Source organism: Cyprinus carpio, chromosome B1 (genome assembly GCF_018340385.1).
Source record: "Cyprinus carpio isolate SPL01 chromosome B1, ASM1834038v1, whole genome shotgun sequence".
NCBI classification, from domain to species: Eukaryota; Metazoa; Chordata; class Actinopteri; order Cypriniformes; family Cyprinidae; genus Cyprinus; species Cyprinus carpio.
The window spans coordinates 5,816,856-5,836,870 of NC_056597.1; the positions used below are offsets into that span (position 1 = coordinate 5,816,856).

General features: G+C 36.9%; 1 protein-coding gene across 3 annotated transcripts in view; it reads right to left on the bottom strand.

The window, feature by feature from the left end:
- The window catches only part of LOC109094150 (proteolipid protein DM gamma-like), a 56,236-nt gene that overhangs the window by 8,244 nt on the left and 27,977 nt on the right, over positions 1-20,015 (bottom strand). For all 3 annotated transcript variants that reach the window (XM_019107832.2, XM_019107840.2, XM_019107835.2), the window contains exons 2-6: positions 8,663-8,849; positions 7,971-8,127; positions 6,212-6,380; positions 5,713-5,786; positions 4,978-5,043 (exon numbers count right to left, since the gene is read on the bottom strand). In XM_019107832.2, coding sequence (XP_018963377.1) covers positions 4,978-5,043; positions 5,713-5,786; positions 6,212-6,380; positions 7,971-8,127; positions 8,663-8,849 — 653 coding nt within the window. The remainder of the gene's footprint in view (positions 1-4,977; positions 5,044-5,712; positions 5,787-6,211; positions 6,381-7,970; positions 8,128-8,662; positions 8,850-20,015) is intronic.

A 20,015-nucleotide genomic window follows, 5' to 3' on the forward strand; every position in this document is an offset into this window, starting at 1 on the left:
GCTGCTGACACCACCCTGGTGAAGACCCTTGGAGACAGTGAAAAGCCAAATGAACTCAAAGCGAAGAAACAAGTGATGATCTTGACAGATGGGCACATGGAAATATGCATCCTTTAAGTCTATGGAAGTGATCCATTCTCCTGGTTCTACAGATTCTAGAATTTGTGTTGTTGTCAGCATTTTGAAAGGCAACACCTTTATGAATCGGTTTAGTGGTCCTAAATCCAGAATGGGCCTGAAGTCCACCATCCTTCTTTGGTATCAGGAAATATTTTGAATAGAATCCAGTGAGCCGTTCGCTGGTGCTTATCTGAACAATTGCCTTTTTCTGCAAGAGAGCTGTAATTTTGTTGGCTAAAATTTGTGCCTGGACTGGGTCTTTGACTATGGTCATATGAACCCCTGAAAAAGTAGGAGAATGCGACCGGAACTGTATCCTGTATCCTTTCTTGATTATATCTAGGACCCAGGGATCTGATGTGCACTTCTCTTAACTGTCCAGGCATAGTTGGGAGCATGCCCAAGCGACTCCAAAACCGTTATGCAGGGCCTTCCTGGGGTTTGGAACCCCTGTGCTTCCTCAGGAATTCTCCTCTAGCTGGAGTGGAAGACTGGACAGATCGGGGAGCTTGATAAAATTGTCTGATGCCTCTATAATGGGACTGATAACCCCTAGTTCGTCTTCTGTCATACACCCAAGGTTCTGAACGAGGAAAGTGTGAGGGCTGAAAACTTTTATGGGCATATCTAGTGGGTCCAACATGACCAAATGTTTGCTGGACTGATTCTCTTCTGCGTCTTGCTTGATTAGTAGTATCTAACAAGGACTGACAGTCAGGGTGAAACACTCTACCAGAAATTACTGGCATATTAGTCAATTCCTTCCGAATAGTTTCCGGCAAAGATGTTTGAGCTAACCAAATCTGCCTTTGGGCTAAGATCGCTAAAGACATAGATGCACCAATATTCCTGGTAAGCTGTGAATGTGTGATGAGTGCTGTGTCAACCAGATTCATAACATCACAAACTTCTGAACTGATCACTTTCCTCAAAGGGAAGTCGTGACCTAGTGGTTAGAGAGTTTGACTCCTAACCCTAAGGTTGTGGGTTCGAGTCTCGGGGCAGCAATACCATGACTGAGGTCCCCTTGAGCAAAGCACTGAACCCATAACTGCTCCCCGGGTGCCGCAGCATAAATGGCTGCCCACTGCTCCGGGTGTGTGTTCACGGTGTGGGTGTGTGTGTGTTCACTGCTGTGTGTGTGCACTTTGGATGGGTTAAATGCAGAGCTCGAATTCTGAGTATGGGTCACCATACTTTGCTGTATGTCACATCACTTTCACTTTCAAAGCAGCAAAGTCTATTGCCAGAGCATTTCCCGATCGGGCTGCCCGAGTAGCTGCATTATACGCTTGGCACATTAGCCGATCTGTCTTCTGACATTCTTTACCTAGGATTATCCATGACCTGATCATTTCCCAAATTGGTTAAAGCTGCAATCTCTCACTCCACTGAGGGCATGTTACCCTTACTACTCTCAGGGGCATAATTTATCTTGACAAATCGCCTACACCCTGCATTAAATTGGGGTGTCGCTTTTTGATTATTCCATGCTTTCCTCAACATCTGAGAATAATCTTCATCCACAGGAATAGACACAGGGGGCTGAGCATGAAAAGTACTTTCCCACACCCCTTGTTGGGGATCTGAAACTGTAGGTTCTTCTTTAGTATCAAGACCTAAGATTTTTGCTGCACTTTAAATGCGAGAGAAAATGTCAGAGTGTGGGCTCCCCTCCTCTGAAGCACCAGACATGGATTCATCCTCATCATCCTCTTCATCCTTCCCCTAACTTCCATAAAGGGAATCATTTGCATGCAGTGAAATGATATTCACTGAATCATACTTTTCCTCCTGGAGTGATAACTCATCACCCAAAGAGGCTGCAGACAGACGGGTACAAGGTTGTGTGCTTACTGCAGTTGTACATGTTTCAAATTTAGCAGCTAAATTACGTAATGCTGCTACAATCTGTAACTGAGTATTATTTTTGGGTTCCTGTACTAATGTGGCCCTACCACATTTATTCTGAGGTATGTCAGAACGTGAGGACCTAGTAGAATTGTCAGGGGTACGATCCCTCTTATGCTTACTAGGATGTTCCTCTACTAAGGGGCTTTTAGAAGCTACTTCTTTCCTACTACCAGTTGAGTGTCTGGCTCTCTGCACCCTTTCCTGTAACGTTAACCCTACTGCCGCTGCACAGGGTTTCTCAATATCGTCAAGTAAATGCTGCATACCCAAACATGATGGGCATTCTCTATCTCCATCTTGTGGGTGCATATCAGCCTGACAAAATCGCCATTTTGAGTGACTCATGTCAACACAAATAAAATGTGACGAATCACTGTTCATTAATTATCTTTCAAAGTATGCAAATAGCACTCTTGGAATCATAGCATATTACTTCCACCTAAGGTTGAAGTCCAATTTATTCAACATAAATTTCTTTTTTTTTATTGAAGAGAAATAGATAACAACAAAAACCATTCACATGTAGTATTGTGATGAATCAACTACCCATTAATTATTTTTCAAATAAAGTCTGCGAACAGAACATTTTGAAAATCAAAAATTATGTAAACAAAGACTATTTGAATATCCCCCACACTATGTGCGAACACGTAGTAACCAGGATGGAAATATCATGTCCACTGCGAACAGCAGTCCCGAACACAAACATCTGTAAACAGCTTGTAATAAAGTAAAGTAAGGGGACACTCACCAAGGCGGGTTCCAGCATTGTGTCCAAAATACAGAGGAGAAATCCAACACAATCCTCAGTAACCTAAAGCACCTGCACGAAAATGTGACGGATTGTAACCCTAATCTCTCCTGAGTTTTTCTTCAAATGCAATCAACCAATCTGGTCTCAGATTAGGCGAGAAAGGCAAAGGAAGTGGTTGGTCCATCCGGATGTTATATAGCAGCCAACCCCTAAGGTCAGTCACTTGACATTGTTGTTATCAGGTCTCGAGGATAGACAGTGGTGACAGTCTAAGTGAGGTTGAAATAGATCCACTTTTAGCAGCAATAACTTGAATTAATCATTTTCTGTATGACTTAATCAGTCTCTCACATCATTCTGAACTCTTCTTTACAATGTTGCTCCAGTTTATTGAGGTTTGAGGGCATTTGTTTATGCACAGCTCTCATAACAGCATTTTAGTCAGGATGAGCTCTGGACTTTGACTGGACTACTGTATACCCTTGTTTTTTTTTTTTTTTTTTTTTTTTCAGCTGTTCTGTTGTAGATTTGCTGGTTTTCTTGGGATCATTGTGCTGTTGCATCACCCAATCTTGGCCAAGCTTTAGCTGTCAGATGGGTGGCCTCACATTTGACTCTAGAATACTTTGGGATACAGAGGAGTTCATGGCCGGCTCAATGATTGTGAGGTGCCCAGGTCCGGTGCTTACAAACCAAGCCCAAAATCAGCACCCCAACACCAGCATGTGTATCTTTTGGGATGAGGTGTTTGTGCTGATATGCTCTTTAGGTGGTGTTGTGCATTGTGGCCAAACATCTCCACCTTGGTCTCAAGTCAAGTTAAGTCAAGTTGAGCTTTATTGTCATTCCGCTACATGTGTGGACATACAGTAGAACGAAATGTCGTGCCTCACAGGACCACAGTGCTACATAAATACAGACATACAACAATGAAGTAAAACAGTACAAACCTATACACAACTAACCTACTGACAGATTTTGACTATAAATATACTATATATAAAAGTTTTCCTATACATAAAATAAACAATACAAGCTATACAAATGCTTCACATAAAAAATGTACCTACTGTATACACAAAAAACCTACTGACAGATTTTGACTATAAATATACTATATGTAAATGTTTACCTATACATAAACAAAAAAAAATACAAACTATATGAATGCTTCACATAATACTGTACATGTGCAAAGAGAAACATCATAAGTCAAGCAGCTGGCTGGGGAACAGTGCAAGATGATTTGTAGTAAATGAGCATCTAAACATTTTGAGTCTTGTGGGATTACCTACACACAGCAGTGTGTGTGAAAAGTGTCTAAGTGTCTCATCTTATGGTTTGTTCAGATGCAACTTTGCAAAGTTAAACTGTGCTGCCATGCTTTTTTAGATAGAAGAGGCTTTTTTCTGGCAAGCCTTCCAAACATGCCATTCTTGTCCCATATTTTTCTAATTGTACTGTCATGAACTTTATCATTTTCACATGTTAGCTGAGGCCCATGGAGTCTGCGGTGAAGTTCTTGGGTTGTGTGCCATTTCTCTGAGTGTTACACGGTCTGATCTTGAAGTGACTTTGCAGAGACATCCACTCCTGGGAGGATTGGTGTCTGTTTTGAATGTCTTCCACTTGTGAATATCTTTCTCACTGTAGAATGATGGACTTCAAATTGTTTGAAATGGCTGTGTTACTCTTCCCAGATTGATGGCAGCAACAATTGCTTCATTAAGATTATTGCTGATGTCTTAACCCCTTGGCATTGTGTTAACACACACCTGAAGGCTCCAGACCAGCAAACTGCCAAAACATCTGCTTTTATAGAGGTGCACACACTTGCTGATGATCAGTTAATCAAATGCATTTGATTAGCAGTGCCTGACTGCTACTTACCCTTTTAATTCCTATGTTAACAGTAAGGGTGTCCTAACTTTGTCACAAATATTTTTTTACAGTTTGGCTTTATTTTTATTAAATTAATAATGGCATGGTGCAATTTGACATGTGTTGTTGTTATTCATCTGAGGTTTTATTTTCCAAATTGTAAGACTTTTTTTTTTTTTATCATGTTCTGATACGGAAAACCATGAAATTCAAGAGGGTGTCCTAACTTTTTCACATGACTGTATGAAATTGTTAAGAAAACAAGTATAAAATGAACAAGTGAACAAATGAAAATTATGAACTCTTACCAGTGCAATCACAGTGGCTCCAGCTCCAGCACAGGCAACAATATAAAGATGGTAGGACAGATAGAACTGTAATAAAAAGAGTTTAGGAAATCCATTAAACACAACTAACAGAGCTACAGACCTTGCCTCACAAAAATGCAATATTCCTCATTCAAAATAAAATGTACCTATTAAACTTCATATTTTTAAAGGATAAACAAGTCTTGCCAAATTAATACAAGTCCACATTCCTTAAAAAGGTACAAAAAAAAGTCTCTTTAACCCTACAAAGCCTACTGTATCATATTTCATACACAAAGGTCTCTGAATAATCAACATGAACAAAACTAGCTGTCAAACCTGTTGCACACAATCTACTACATGCCTTCTGTAATCTGATTGATAATTGTAAAAACATTCAGGTCATGGTTCAGTTTTTTTTTTTTTTTTTTTTATCTTTTCTGATTTTTATAAGATAAACCTAAGAATTACTTTGATATTGTTAGTAACATTTCAACTCAAACTTCAACCCCCCCCCCCCAATATTCTCAGTATCTCATACCACATGAGCAATAAAAGCTCAACATAAACACATGTACAAGCTTTTTAGATTTTGTCTAAAGTTTCAAAAAACTGTTCCATCAAAAAAACTCAACTATTATTTAATGTTTTAGGCTTTACGCATAAGCATTAAAAGGAAAGATCTTCCTGTCAATATATATGTTGTTATCTTCAGGGAAAATGAGTTAACTTTACCTCACTAGTATTGCAGATGAGACTTAGTGTGGAGCCACAGGCTTTGCCAGGAATAGCGTTCCATGGGATGATTCCTGAAAATGATTATAAGCATCACATACATTAATCTAATAGGTAAAAAGCAAGGACATATAATTAGGACATATAAAGCAATACACTTGAATAATTATAGATTATACAATATATATAAAATATAAATATATACATTAAATAAATTAAATACATATATATATGTATATACACACAAACACACACAAATACATCCATATATATATATATATATTAATTTTCCCACTGTTAGGGGTTTCAGTAAAGGCAAGAGAAGGAAACATCTGATTGTGTTTTTTAAAAAGGAAATCTACACTGACAGATTTATCTCAACAACTGCATTCCATTAGAATAACTCACTCCTTACATTGTAAAGTGATGTTGATATTGCAACTAAATACAACCAAGTATTATCCACTGGTTCACGGTTGAGGACAATCAAGGTTTTTACCATACTGCCGCACATCAACACAGATGTTGTCCACAGAGGTGAGATTGGCAATAGGGGACTTCATGGCTCCACAAGCGGTCCACATGTTATAAAACAGGAAAACGGGCACCGCAGAGAAACCAAAGATGCCCAGCCATCCCAAGCCCAGAATGTAGGTGAGGAACACAAATAAAAAAAGGGAGAAAAGGCTGTTAGCCTATAATGCTCGCATATCCATTCAATATCCACATATCTAATATTATGATGGCTAGAATAATCTCATAGTTTTTAAATCCTCCAGTGCACACTGTATGAATGTGACCCAGAATCATGACCTATTTACCGCCAGATCACCTTGGATGCGTTGCCACTTGATTATCACACTCACTCATGTGAACATACACACATGTTTTTTCCAGACTAATGCATGAAACATGCATACATGGTCTAAAGGCTTTAAAGATGGATGCTACTGGACATCTGCAGTGATTAAAGCAACTGGGGTATATAGCACTGATCATGCCAGATCTGTCCTCAAGAGTTCGGGGTTGGCCTTTGTATGTACAGTGGGTGTGTATGTGTGTGAATATGCAAAATCTAGCATAAAAGGGGTGGTTGACTGCTTTTTTTGAGGCTTGATTGTATTTATGGGTTGCAGTCTAATGCAGTAATGCTTTGTTTTTTAAAACATTATTTTTCACAATTTACATTTATTCTGTCCCTTCTCTTATGAATGCTCTGTGTTGATTTCCTGGTTTTATGAAGCCCCTCCCTCAGAAATACGCAATGGGCTGGATTGGTTAGCTGGCCCAGTGTGTTGTGATTCGTTAAACCGTCTAATGGACATTCAGAAATGTCACGCCCCTTACCTCAGTGGCATGTGCTCTGGTGTTGTATTGTAAGCAATGGCGTCGTCAATATTGCTTATCAGTTTGAGCCCGAATGAGACCCTGAGAATGTTAGTGAAGAGGATCGCGAAGAACCTGTGCAAGCATGGCTTAAGAACAGCTGCTTTAGAACACTGATTTTGAAACTTGATTTGATTAAAATCGTAGAAGACAGAATCGCGATTCATATGTGAATACATTTTTTTCATGCACCTCTAGTTTTGACAGCATGGGAACAACTCTTCCTCTTTTCTAAAGTAGTGCAACATGTGCAACATATCACAACAGTTAGGAAAGTGAGTGGCTCTAAAGGTTTAATGTTCTTTAATGTTTGAAAACACTACACTAAACCCTGCCATAAACATAGCCGATAGTGTTAACAAAACAAACGTGAGATAAAAATACATTTACTCAAAAAATTATGCCATTTTAGCTTATCTTACAGGTATTTGAGGAGGATTCGTACTTGCGGTCTACACATCACAAGTACAGTGCTGTACCAGGTGAGATTCTGAGCAAGTTTACACTGTCAAAACATGCCAAACATATGGAGCTGGCTGTGTGATGCAAACATCAAAATGTGTTAGTTTACAAATCATGCATTATGGTAAAAGTGTATGAAGTCATAATAACATAGTACAGTGCAAAGAAAATAATGTGTGAAAATAAGTCTTTATTAATCAGTAACCTGCCCCTGTAACAATACTTTGTGTGAAAAGGAAATGTTTTTTTTTTTTTTGGTGTTTTACTGCCTCTAGCTGGAAACTTGAATTGAAATGTATGTGTCGGTACATTTTTTGAGTTTTGCAGAAATATAGGTAGAGGAATGTTTTTCAAGTGAGACTGGGTTTTTTATTTGTATGTCGATGCTTGTATGTGCGCACTGGCCTCACCATGGCACTGATGCAGCGTCCACACACAGTCGTCTTGAACTCGCTGTGCATCTCTTTGACAGCGCTGGTGGTGTAAAAGCCTTCAGCCAACAGGATGATGCCATACAGGAAGAAGAAACAGGCAATTCCATAGATGATGTACTGCAAAATCTGAACCCTGTATAGCAAAGGAAAATTTTAACTATAGTGAATGTGAACACTTGTTCCTTTCAAATTAACATGCATGAAAAGATATCAGTTTAGATGAAATGATACCAAAGTGTAGTCATAGCTTATTTAAGATCACATTTCCCAGAGTTCCTGCTCAGTAAACAATTGTGGCAGTAATTGATTTGACTTTTATGTGGGGGATGCAGATGTACTCTTGGTAGATTTGATCAGGGCCACTGATAGTAAAGATGTACACAGGAAATTAAAGGCAATAGGTCATTTGTTCCGAGTAAAGCTCCAGATGACATGATGGAACAGAGAGTACTGCCAGTTATTTGCTGGCATTCTAGAGGTCATTACTCAGCACATAGTCACCCTTCAACATGTCATAGACATGAATGCACACAGGTAGAAAATGATAACCTCAAAATTAGCTTTTTTGCCTTTCAAAATAAAATAAATGAACAACTATCATTGGGAAGTGACTGTAGTTTTTATGGTATTTGGTGCATTTAATGGCTGTTTAATACGAACACACTTACACATCAGTGAGAGTAGCATGGTCAGAGGTGACGCGAGAAAAGTGGTTTTCCACCATGGTCACAGTGCCCGTAAGTGCCACATGCCCACAGCCGCAGAACAGAGCAACACCCGAAAAGCATAAGATGGTGGCCACCAAAGAGGCATAAGGGACTCCGCCAAGACACTTGATGCAACACTCGAAGCAGCCTGTAGGGGGAGAAAGAGAGACTTTGTGTTTGTCATAATTCACTACAGCAACTTTGATGTTGTGCTAATTAATCACACATATATTCTGAATATTGTATTTGAACACCGAACATATTGAGCGTCAGACATATTATTTGTTAGAGCTATTAAGGCCACAAAAACTACTTCAGACAGATAATGTTTTATCACTTTATCAACTCTGCCTTTGATGCGAGGTAAGGTTCATGTATTTGGTTTCTTGACACCTCACTGCCACACAGGGTTAGGGTTAGGGTTAGGGTTAGGGTAACATGTCAGATGAAATCAGCTGGCCACCCATGACAAGCCATCTTCACACTCACGTCATATAACATGTGGTGAGACTGATGTACTGTAGAATGAAGAGTTTAATTACAGCCACTAACAAATACATTTCTCTTTTTTGAATGTTCAATGATCAGGTTCACTGTTAACGATCATTATTTTACAAAACAAAATGGAAACTGATGTGATATTGTAAAAGTGATATTGCCATGTCAGTGCCAATAGCCTAGTGGGCAGTGCGCTTTTCCATGACGCCGCCCAAATTTTCACGCAAAGAAAGAAGGCGTAACTTTGATTCTCGCTGTAGTATTGATGCTACCACCACCGCCATGTCGTGGAGATGCTGTGTGTTTCATTGTGTTTGGCCTTCCAAAAGAGGGCACAACTAGAAATCAGGTGTTAAGTTGTATTTACAACACTGTTCCAGAACAGTTCAACCCAAATATTCAGATACTTGCAGCCCATTTTACGGAGGACTGTTTCTTGATCCTGGGAAAGCTGTGCACAAAGGCTGTTTCTATAAAGTGGAGCAATTTCAACTTTGCAAGGACAGTCTGGCGTTACTGATATGCAGCCTGTAAGTACGTTTTTATATTTAAAGAATTTGCCACTGATGATTCAAATGCAAGTTTTGAGCAGAGTACAGTAGCGCTTGTTGTTTGTCGTTTCTCCGATCATAAATGCAGACATGGTTTTATGTTTACGTGGCGCGATACACAAATCAACGCAAAAAAGACTGTATAAGTCTTTATAATCAGTAATTATGTCCCCACTGGATACAACAAATGCCTTGTTTGTAATGGGTTTTATTGGTTTTGTCTCATCACGCCAGGAGAGGCTGTTGCTATCATAGTATTACAAGGGGCACAACATTTCCATCACACACTTAAGGTATTCAACCAATCACAATGCACATGATAGCTGGCCAGTCAGCATACACCTCACTTTTCAGAACGATGAGCTTTGTAAAAATCGACGCGTTTCAGAAAGGCGTGGCATAGAGGAACAACAATAATGTAAACTTTGTAGAAAATAAAGTTTTTCTCAACCTTAAACCACATAAACACATTGCATTACACCGAATACACAACATTTATGTGTATGTTTTATTTATTTATTTATTTTTAAATGCGTCTGTTAGATTAAATGGATAAATCTGTCCTTCAGTTGCCAGCAGTTCTCCCTCACCAAAGAATGCATGATCATGGGAAGAACACACAAGGCTATGTTCAGAATCTACGAAGTTTATTGGACATATACACAGCTCATTTTTCTTATTATGCTTATTCACATTATTATGCATATTCATCATTGAACAAAGATTTTCAAAATTGAACATCTTTTCTATGACTCCCCCAGAGTCTCCCAAGGCCTGGAAAGCAGTTATATTTGAAACAATACAGCTCATATCAGAAGTTATCTAGGTCAAAGAGGAAGTGCTGTGAAGAGTTACAGAGTACAGAAATCAATAGAACACGATCAACCAGGGCCCACAACAATAACCTGCACCAGGGTCCGCACGGGGCCCTGACAATGTCTGTCTTTTATATTTATGGATAGATATACATATACATGACATAAATGTTCAAAAATGTATTCATGTCCAAAAATACATCACATACAAAAACATACATAATTGTATGTGATATTGTTCCAATTTCTAATAGCTTTCATATATGTTTTTACTTCATATGACAATATATTTCATACCTGAAAATGAAATATATGTACATATATTAATTACATTTACATATGGATACTACTTGTACTTTTACAATGCTGCTTTGTAAAAAAAAAAAAAATAGAAAATGCAAAATTCAACATTTAGAATGATAATTTTGTAAATACATGGGAAAATGTATTTCTGTTCTCACTTATGCACTTCCCTTTTAAAATGTGAACATCCTAATTTTATTCTTTGTCCATGCCTTCTGAAGAGTGAGAAATATTCTGTGTGCTGTTAAGTCACTGCTGATTCATTTTGTTCTCTGCCTACTTATCTTCTTCCAAAGACATTAAACAACACCAACTCCCCCACATGCATGAATAATGCATTATAGATAGACTGCAACTTATGATCTTAAGACATCTATGGTACACAGAAAGAGTGTGTTGATTGTCTGCCCGAGGAACTACATTTTATTACCGATAATAAAGCACTGTGGCAGTAACACGGTACAGTGATGGTATCAAATAATAAATAAATTATTGATTTATTTGTCTAGAATTTTTTACAATACTTATAATACAATATCAGATTAATATACAATATAAGCATGGTATGTAAAAACATTTTGTACATGTTTTGCAAGTGTACTATGTGTTTACAGCTCTTGTGTTGAAGCTTTTTGCATAATTTTAGAGCATAATAGGCCTCTTATGAAATCCGAGCAAGATGAATGTTTGCATAAGACAACAAACTGCAAGTAAGAATACTGTAAAACAACAGAAAAAAAGTTTTATACCTTGCTTTGCCTTACCGTTACTGCTTTCAAACTATACATATATTTGGAGTTAAGAGGGTTTTGACTGAATAAGGGTCTTTAGAAAGTCATGCTAACAGAAGAGTACACCAGCAGGGTCATTTCTGACATCAATGGGCCCTCTGACCCTCCTGTCACACACTCACATTAGTGATGCTAATTCATTTTTACAGTGAGCAGAACTTCTCAGGATATACAAAAGCATCTGTTCCGCACTAACACACTGTTACCTCTTACAACAGCTGCTGTTCAGTTCATAATAGACCATTTAAAGAGGTAAAATGGTTTCTCAACATGAAGAGGATGATTACAGCCGTTATCTGACAGCAATTTGAAATTTTATTTAATGTGTGCTGTGACTGGTTAGATCAGGAGTGGTTGTAAAAGAACATATGACTACTGCAGGTAAGCTTGGGATTGAAAAATGGCAGGTTAAGATAGGGAAAAATATATTTGAGGTTATTTGACTCTTTCCCAGGTTTATTCTTATAATGATGCCACTCATTTCACGTGTGTGTGTTCAGATTTTCTGACGTTACTTCAACTTTGCTTTTCAAACCGGAAAGACAAAAATAACCAGTTTCCACTTATTGAAAACATTTATGAGTGCTTTTAGTCTTTTCAGTGATGTGCAGCCAGTACATATGTGTTCTGGGGTTTCTGGGGTATCATGACCCTTTAATGCACAGCCGATTTTGTAATCACGTAAAAAAATAGATATTTTTTAGATATAAAAATACACTCAACTACACACTCAACTATAATAGATATAGACTTTTTATAGATTGATCTTTGTTTGTGTAATGTAAAATACATTTATTTTAAAAATTAAATAAAACTCTTTAATTGTAATTCCCATTTGACATGACGTGACATATGGCATAACATTCATTACTATTATACCATTAAAAATATTGAATTACACTTAAATTTTGCTTTTGATTATGTTTTCAATGTAATTTTTGTTCTCTGAAAATGCAGAAATTGTCTATCACTTTGTTTAATTGTATTATGTTGTCTACTCTTTAAAGGAATAGTTCAATAATGAAGATTTTGTCAAAAGGAAGAAAATTACAATTTCTTAAAAGTACAACAATTACCTTTTCAAAATGAATAGAATATTAGAATACAGACATAAAAAAAATCCTGACATTTTTAGGCATAAATGGTGCTGCTTTCTGGAATGGGCTGTGTTACACATGCAAGTTTATTTGCATCAAGCAGAGATCTGGACACGTGATATTCTTCAACCAACCACATTTATTATTATTCTCAATGCTCATGCAAACTAATTTCCATGAGTGAACTGCTAAATTCAACCAGTAGTGTTAGTCGTAGGTCAGGCAAACCTGAAGAACAGAGACAATAGAGCGTTAGGAGATACATGCTGCTTGTGACACAGAGCGCTTATATAATGCTTGTTATAAATAGCTTCAAACACACACACACAAAGAGGAAGAAAGAAGAGCGTTAAATTGCACACTCTTGCGTGTGCCACTGGTGTTTCCATGGCAACCCTGTGCAATTGGTCTCCTTAACACCTCATAATTGCAGCCGTGTGAATATCTTTGGGATATCTTACTGCTTTAGAAATTTTCTTCATAAAATAATGTGAGAAATGACTGAAGCATGATGTTGCTATTTGCTCTTGGGGAGATAGTAAGACATTGTGAAGTGACTTTTACACATGACCCTATCTAAATGAAGTGTCATGAATTCAGGATGTGTGTTCAATGAATAAATTCATTATTATGACTCAATTCAGAATGAATGCAGTAAGAACATTTCCTAAAATATTTAAACTGCCAAAATGTCCCCTTTATCCCTCCAAAATAGTTTACATTATCTTTTGTTTTCCTTTTTTTAAAGATGAAATAATATGAATTAATTTCTGAATCACTGACCAATCTCAAATGTAATGTCATTCATAAGTTATTGTATTCAGCTTTATTTGTTACTTTAAGTTTTTAGAGTGTTACAGTACACCCTAAAATATTATTTCTATATAACTGACATAAAAATGTTAACTAACATTCTAAAATTACCCTCCAATTTGGTAAAAATGTATGTACATTGCTCATTTCATTCCTCAGTGAAGTATTGTAACACTTTTGCTTGGTGACCACTATTATCCAATTGCTTATTAGCATGCACATCACTAACATATTGGCTGTTTATTAGTACTCATAAAGCCTTATTCTTATTCTACATGGCCATATATCCCTTAATCCTATCCCATACCTAAACAACTTTACTAACTATTAATAAGCAGCAAATTAGGAGTTTGAGGCAAAATACATAGTTAACAGTTAGTTAATAGTGAGCATTGGTCCGTCCCCAAACTAAAGTTTGACCACACACACACACACACACACACACACACACACACACACACACACACACACACACACACACACACACACAATTACTCTATAGTGATTAGTACATTCTCATCAAATGTAGTTCAACTCATACCAGGAAGCCCCGCAGAAATAAGTTGGTCCGAAAATCGGAAATGTGTTTGTCAGGGAGCTTTGAACGAGGAGATGAAGCTCTGAGAGAAGCAGCTGTGCATTTGTGTTGCATAATAAATTTATCCCATTAATGTTAATGAGCTAATGATGTTAAACCAGAGGTGCTGAGATGCTGCCTGACACTGTAGATATATGCCGGGTTACAGTTAAGCTTAGCGGTGCTGACACAAAACTGAGTACAATTACAAATGAAATTTCAAAGCTTATTTTGAAGACTTCAAAATTTATTGGGATAAAAAGTGCTCTCCCTCAGAGGTTCCTGGTGCCTGTTGAGGACCTCCAATGGGCATCCGTGACAGTGCCTGAACAGTTCTCCATTTATCAACAGTGTTTAAGAGCTTTAATGGGCCATAGACAGGCAAAACAGGGCAGCTCTCTTTGCAGCCATAAAGGAAATCAATGAGCTATTCATTAGTGTTGAATTTAGAATGCAAAGATTACACGGGTCATCTCTCTCCGTCTCTACACTCAACTGTCTCCCTCAGCTATTTAGCATCTGACAAAATACATCTTACAACTGCATACAGAATTCATAGTTTTAAAGTTTGGCACAATATTTATTTTTTATTACAATATTTTTTCCAGAAGAGGATTTGAGGCCCTTTCATTAAACTGCAAGATCTTGTATGTTCTATGGAATGAGCTCCACATTAAAAAAGGGATACTTTTTGTTACAACGAAATTTATACATTTGTATAATTTATTTTTCATATTATACGTATGGTTTGGTTCAAACCTTACATTTAGATTTTATATTAATCAATAATATTTATTTTCCCAAAGACACAAACATTCATAGAAAGCAAAAAAAAATTATTTATTATACAGACCTACCATACTTAATCAAAATATTTTCTTTAGACATAAGCCAAAATGTTACATAATGTAGGTCAATAAAAAATTTGTGCCTTTTTACAACTTAATTTCACCATAAAAAAAAGCTAAATAAGTTATAAGACTATATAAAAATATAAAACTTAAACTAAAAACATTTTGTTAGTCAATGTTTAATTTAGTTTACTTACTATAGGCTAAATAAAGACAGCTATGGCCTTAATGTTTATTGTTATACACTAAAAAAATATATTTCTACAATATTTCTATGATTTAACCCATATAAAGTGCCATTTAAAGCCATACAAGCCATATAAACTCCTATAAAATTAACATAAATTAATGTATTTAGGTTGATTCTGTAATATTAAATCATGTTTCTGACCTAAATAAAACTAGTTAATTTAGATGTTATCATTTTTTTTTTTTTTTTTTTTTTCAGTGAAGGCAAAATACTATTTAATTATTTTTTTCTATAGTGGTGTTATTTGCTTTTAGACAAACTGAACAAAACAGGTTTAACCTGATTTGACCAATAAAATTTCACCTTTTTTCAGTGAAGAAACAATACCAATCAACCAATGTCTTCCATCTATCAAACATTAGCATTATAAAAGAGGTAGATTGATTTGAGGTTCTGACAGTTAACCGTTCCTGGTCCAGGATGATAGATCAGGTCAGCTTTAATCTCTGCTTCACATCCAACACTAAATGACCAAAGAGTGAGCACCAATGTTCATTTAGCATTTGGCATTGCTGAATTTGGTAAGTCAGGTCAGATTATGTGATGTCAGTGAATCAGTGCGTTTCGATGGAGAGCGAGAAAGGCAGGCAGGAGTTTTATGAGTTGAACAGACCTAGATGGGTAATGGTTTGGAATTGCTTTCGTCCACCCCCACCTCAGCGGCCACTGCCAGATGCAGCTGCTGTAACTGTGATTTGTTATATGAATTTATACATGTAGCTAGAAGGCAGCAACAGCTGTCAAACTGAGAATGGCTCTATATGATGGTCCAATAATAAGTCAATAAATTATCACAAAACGGCTTAGCTCTTTTTGAGCGCACAAATACATCAAACACGTGAAATACTGCATTAGGGAAAATAACCCCTTTACGTTTTGCACACTTTTTCCAAAATGCAAATGAGATTTACAATAAAAGATAAAGCTGCAAAATATTGATTCCAAATAAAACAAAAGGCCCTCTGCCCTGCAAAACACGTTTATGTAGGTGCAGACTTTCTAAAGGGCTTCTGAATGGTTGTTGCTCCTCTGTGAGAAGTTCTGCAGTGAAAAGTAATTAGAGTGAGTGTTCCCCACACAAGCTCTTTTCACAACAGTACAGTACATCCTCTGCCAGCGAGTTTAAAAAGGTTTTCTCAAATAAAACAGAGAGTGAGAGAAACAGAGAGATGGAAGACAGGAAAGAAAGAATGAACGCAGATTTTTTTGGCCCGAGGGCTGGTGAAAAGTGGTTGCCATGGCAGCGTTCTGCCCACGACCCAGTTGAGAGCACCCACATCTGACTGTCTCCGCAATGCCACAGTTTCTACATGCTTCCCACTCATTTACTAGCCCAGGGGAGAGAGTGTGTGTGTGCGAGTGTAAACCTGACCTGAACTGTGATTACTTGAAGGACAGAGATATTGGTTTTGCAAGCTTTGGTCTATTATTAATCTTTACATTTATTGGGATAGTTCATTCAAAAAAACAGATTTCCTTACATCTGCAAAACATTCAATGTTTTAACTGTTTTGTCCACATGATGAAAATCAGCAGAGTCTGATCACCTTCGTTTCAAAATGTAATTTTGCAACATTGACACTGTTATTGAATGGAATCGAAGCAACACTGAACTGAAAAAAAAATGACGCTACTGTCTTCTGTAGAGCTGCTTCATAGTTGAACTTTACACAGTTATTGAACTGAACTTAATCAATACAGAGCTGAATAGTGACACTATTGTCTTCTGTAGTGCTGGTTTACAACAGAATTTGAATTTTGTCTCATCTGTTGAAGTTTGCATCATTGATTCTGTTTATTACTGTGAAGCTGCTTTGGAACAATCTCTATTGTATAAAGTGCTATAGAAATAAATGTGACTTATCAAAAACTACAACCCCACCGACTTACATTGTACACTCAAAAAATGGTAACATCTAAATGAACTGGTTTTAAGTCAAATATATGATTTAGTAATGTAGGGTCAACTTAAATACATTAATTTACTACTTTATATGGTTTAAATCATGAACAAATATCTCTAGTAATCATTGCAGGTCACCAATTTTTGCGGTTTATGGACGAAATATATATTTTTAAGTATAGAAGAAGAAAAATAAACATACAAAATCCTTAAAAAAATCGAAATCATTGTAATGACATGAGGGAGAGGACATAATTTTCTCTGTATGAGAGTCCTCACCAGGGTCACCCCCTCCCACTTTGTCTCCTCTTCTGCTAAATGTGGAATATATAAAAAGATTCTATTTGTATTCATTAACCTAGTCACACAGGTAGAGTCAATGCTTTGAACTGTTTTAAATAGTGCTTTCTAAGATTCAATTGCACTTCAAACAGCACTAAAATCTTCCAGTTAAATGTAAATTTAATATTTAAGCTTTTGTGGGTAAGCCTTGACCTCCCAAGCATATTAATTAACAAAAGATTATGTGAAAAAAAGTAGAACAATATTCCAAACATCTTAATTTAAGGATTGGTGAATATTTAAATGGTTGTGTGCATATTTCTGCTACAGGCCATTCCTTTTTAGGAGTGGCATATTAATTTGTAGGCCAATTTTCTGTGCACTCTGAGAAGATTTCTCTCTCAAGCGAGAAAAACACTGACACAGTGTCAGTTTTGGTAGAGACACAGCCGATCTGCTCAAGCTGTTGGAGCCCTGCCTTCTCTCTCTGCCCTTATGGCTCATTATACATGTCTCTTTAATGTCTGCCACTGGCAAAATGTCCCATATTCGCTCTGTGCAAAGACTATATACTGTACGCCTGTATATTCACTCACATCACTAAAGAGATTTAAACGGAATTATGCTTATTTATCTAACAATGCACCAAAGAACTGATCTATCAATTTATAGCTTGAATAACATTGAGCTAGAGGTTACAAATATTGCCAGCTTTTACATTTCAAGCATAAAAAAATTGTAACATAAAAATGGTTCAATTTAAATCAACTGGTTTTAAATTAAATATATTATGTAATTTTATTGAATCAATGTAAATACATTAATATATACCACTAAAACTACTTTATATTTGTTAAACCACATAGAAATATATCTTCAAAGTAACAATAGCAGATTACAACGTTTTGCAGTGTAGTTAAAAAAAGTTGCATTTATGAGTTTTGAGCGCATGAATGTAAAAAAAAAAAGTGTTATTTAGGGAATTTAAGATGATACCCATGTTGTGATGTTAGAAAGGTAATGAATGATTTAGAAAGTAATTGCAACTTTCTGTGTTATAATTCAGTAATATTAAGGTGCTATGTTCTAAAAAGCATCAACAGAAACAGATATGTTCATTGGGTTTTTTTAGGATCAGTGTGTTACCCTGTTGGTGTCTATTACTGTTGGTGCATTTTCACTGATTGAACAATTTGAATCTGCGTATTTTGGGTGTTTGAATGTCTGAGAAGTGATGTACTATAAACTGATGACCATCTGCTTTGTCTTTGTTTTTTTTCAAGCCTTTATACAACGTTCTTCCTATTCATTCATTGTGAGTTTTCCAAACTTTGAAGTAACCACTGGTTTACTAAAATTGCAAATCAATTCATGTTACAAATGTAATTATTCTGAATCAGAAATCTGAAATACACTTTCTGTAAAGCTGCATGCTTTGAAACAGTATGTAGTGTGAAACGTGCTATACAAATAAACAGTTAAAGCTTCAATCCGTAAATTTGCCTCTTTGTTGCCATCCCTGTTTGAAAATCTGCAATTGCAGCTGTTGGAGGAATTATCTTCCTTGCATGGGTTGTGTGCCGGCACGGCTCCAGCGTGGATGAATCTTTTTTTTAGGAGTATGTGTGGCTGGCTGTCAGTCACCACACTGGTGTGGATATTCACTGTACTTCGCAATCACAGATTCTAGCCTACGTCTTGGAGTATATGGCCCAAATAAGAATTTTCACCGTATATTGTCATCTGAACAAGTAACAAGTCTGCCACGTGTGTTCTGACCAATCTAGGGAAAAAGCATTACAATAAATTGCGCTGCCAATGGTGATTTAATCGGTTAGCTCATATCACATATACTGTAACTGTGCAAACAGGGCTGTAACGGTCTCCACCACTGAGGTTATCTACTGCCACCGGCAATAGTGCACGTAACGTCACGCACTCTATAACAAGCATAATACGAATTTTATTAAGACTATAAGTCTATGGTAGCCTAATTCACAAATTACCTCAAACACCATACACAGCGTTTCCTTAAGACTGGCAGGTTTGAGCACAGAAAAATACAATTTATTCTCATTCAGCAAATTAATTATGTGTTGGGCGATGGACCTTGTTGGGAAATTAAATAATACATGGCTGATCTGAAGCCATCTACATTCTTGTCACCCATCTGCGTTTGCACAATTGTCTTTAAGTTCACGTGATCGCAAATGCCTGGCTGGTCAGGTTTGGTGAGTATTTCTCCAAACTGGCCAAGTACAAACGAGACAGCAATAAATAGAAGCTGTTAACAAGAAATGTGGCAATGATTCCTTTTTCAAAGAGAGCACGTGCAGATGAGGAGTTAATGTCTCTGTCTGTGTCTACACCGGACATGACACCGCTGCATCGCAACAGGTTGAGTCTGTGTACACAGGATTTTTGAACTTTGTGTCAATACCTCATAAACAGGATGAGGCTGTTTACTGTCTGGGATCTGTCATGGTGTGTTGCGTCGCATCCAGTATAGCATTGGTGCATTATCACCGTGGTGGTAAAAATCTGCCAACGTCACACCCCTACATGCAAATTATTATTATTGTT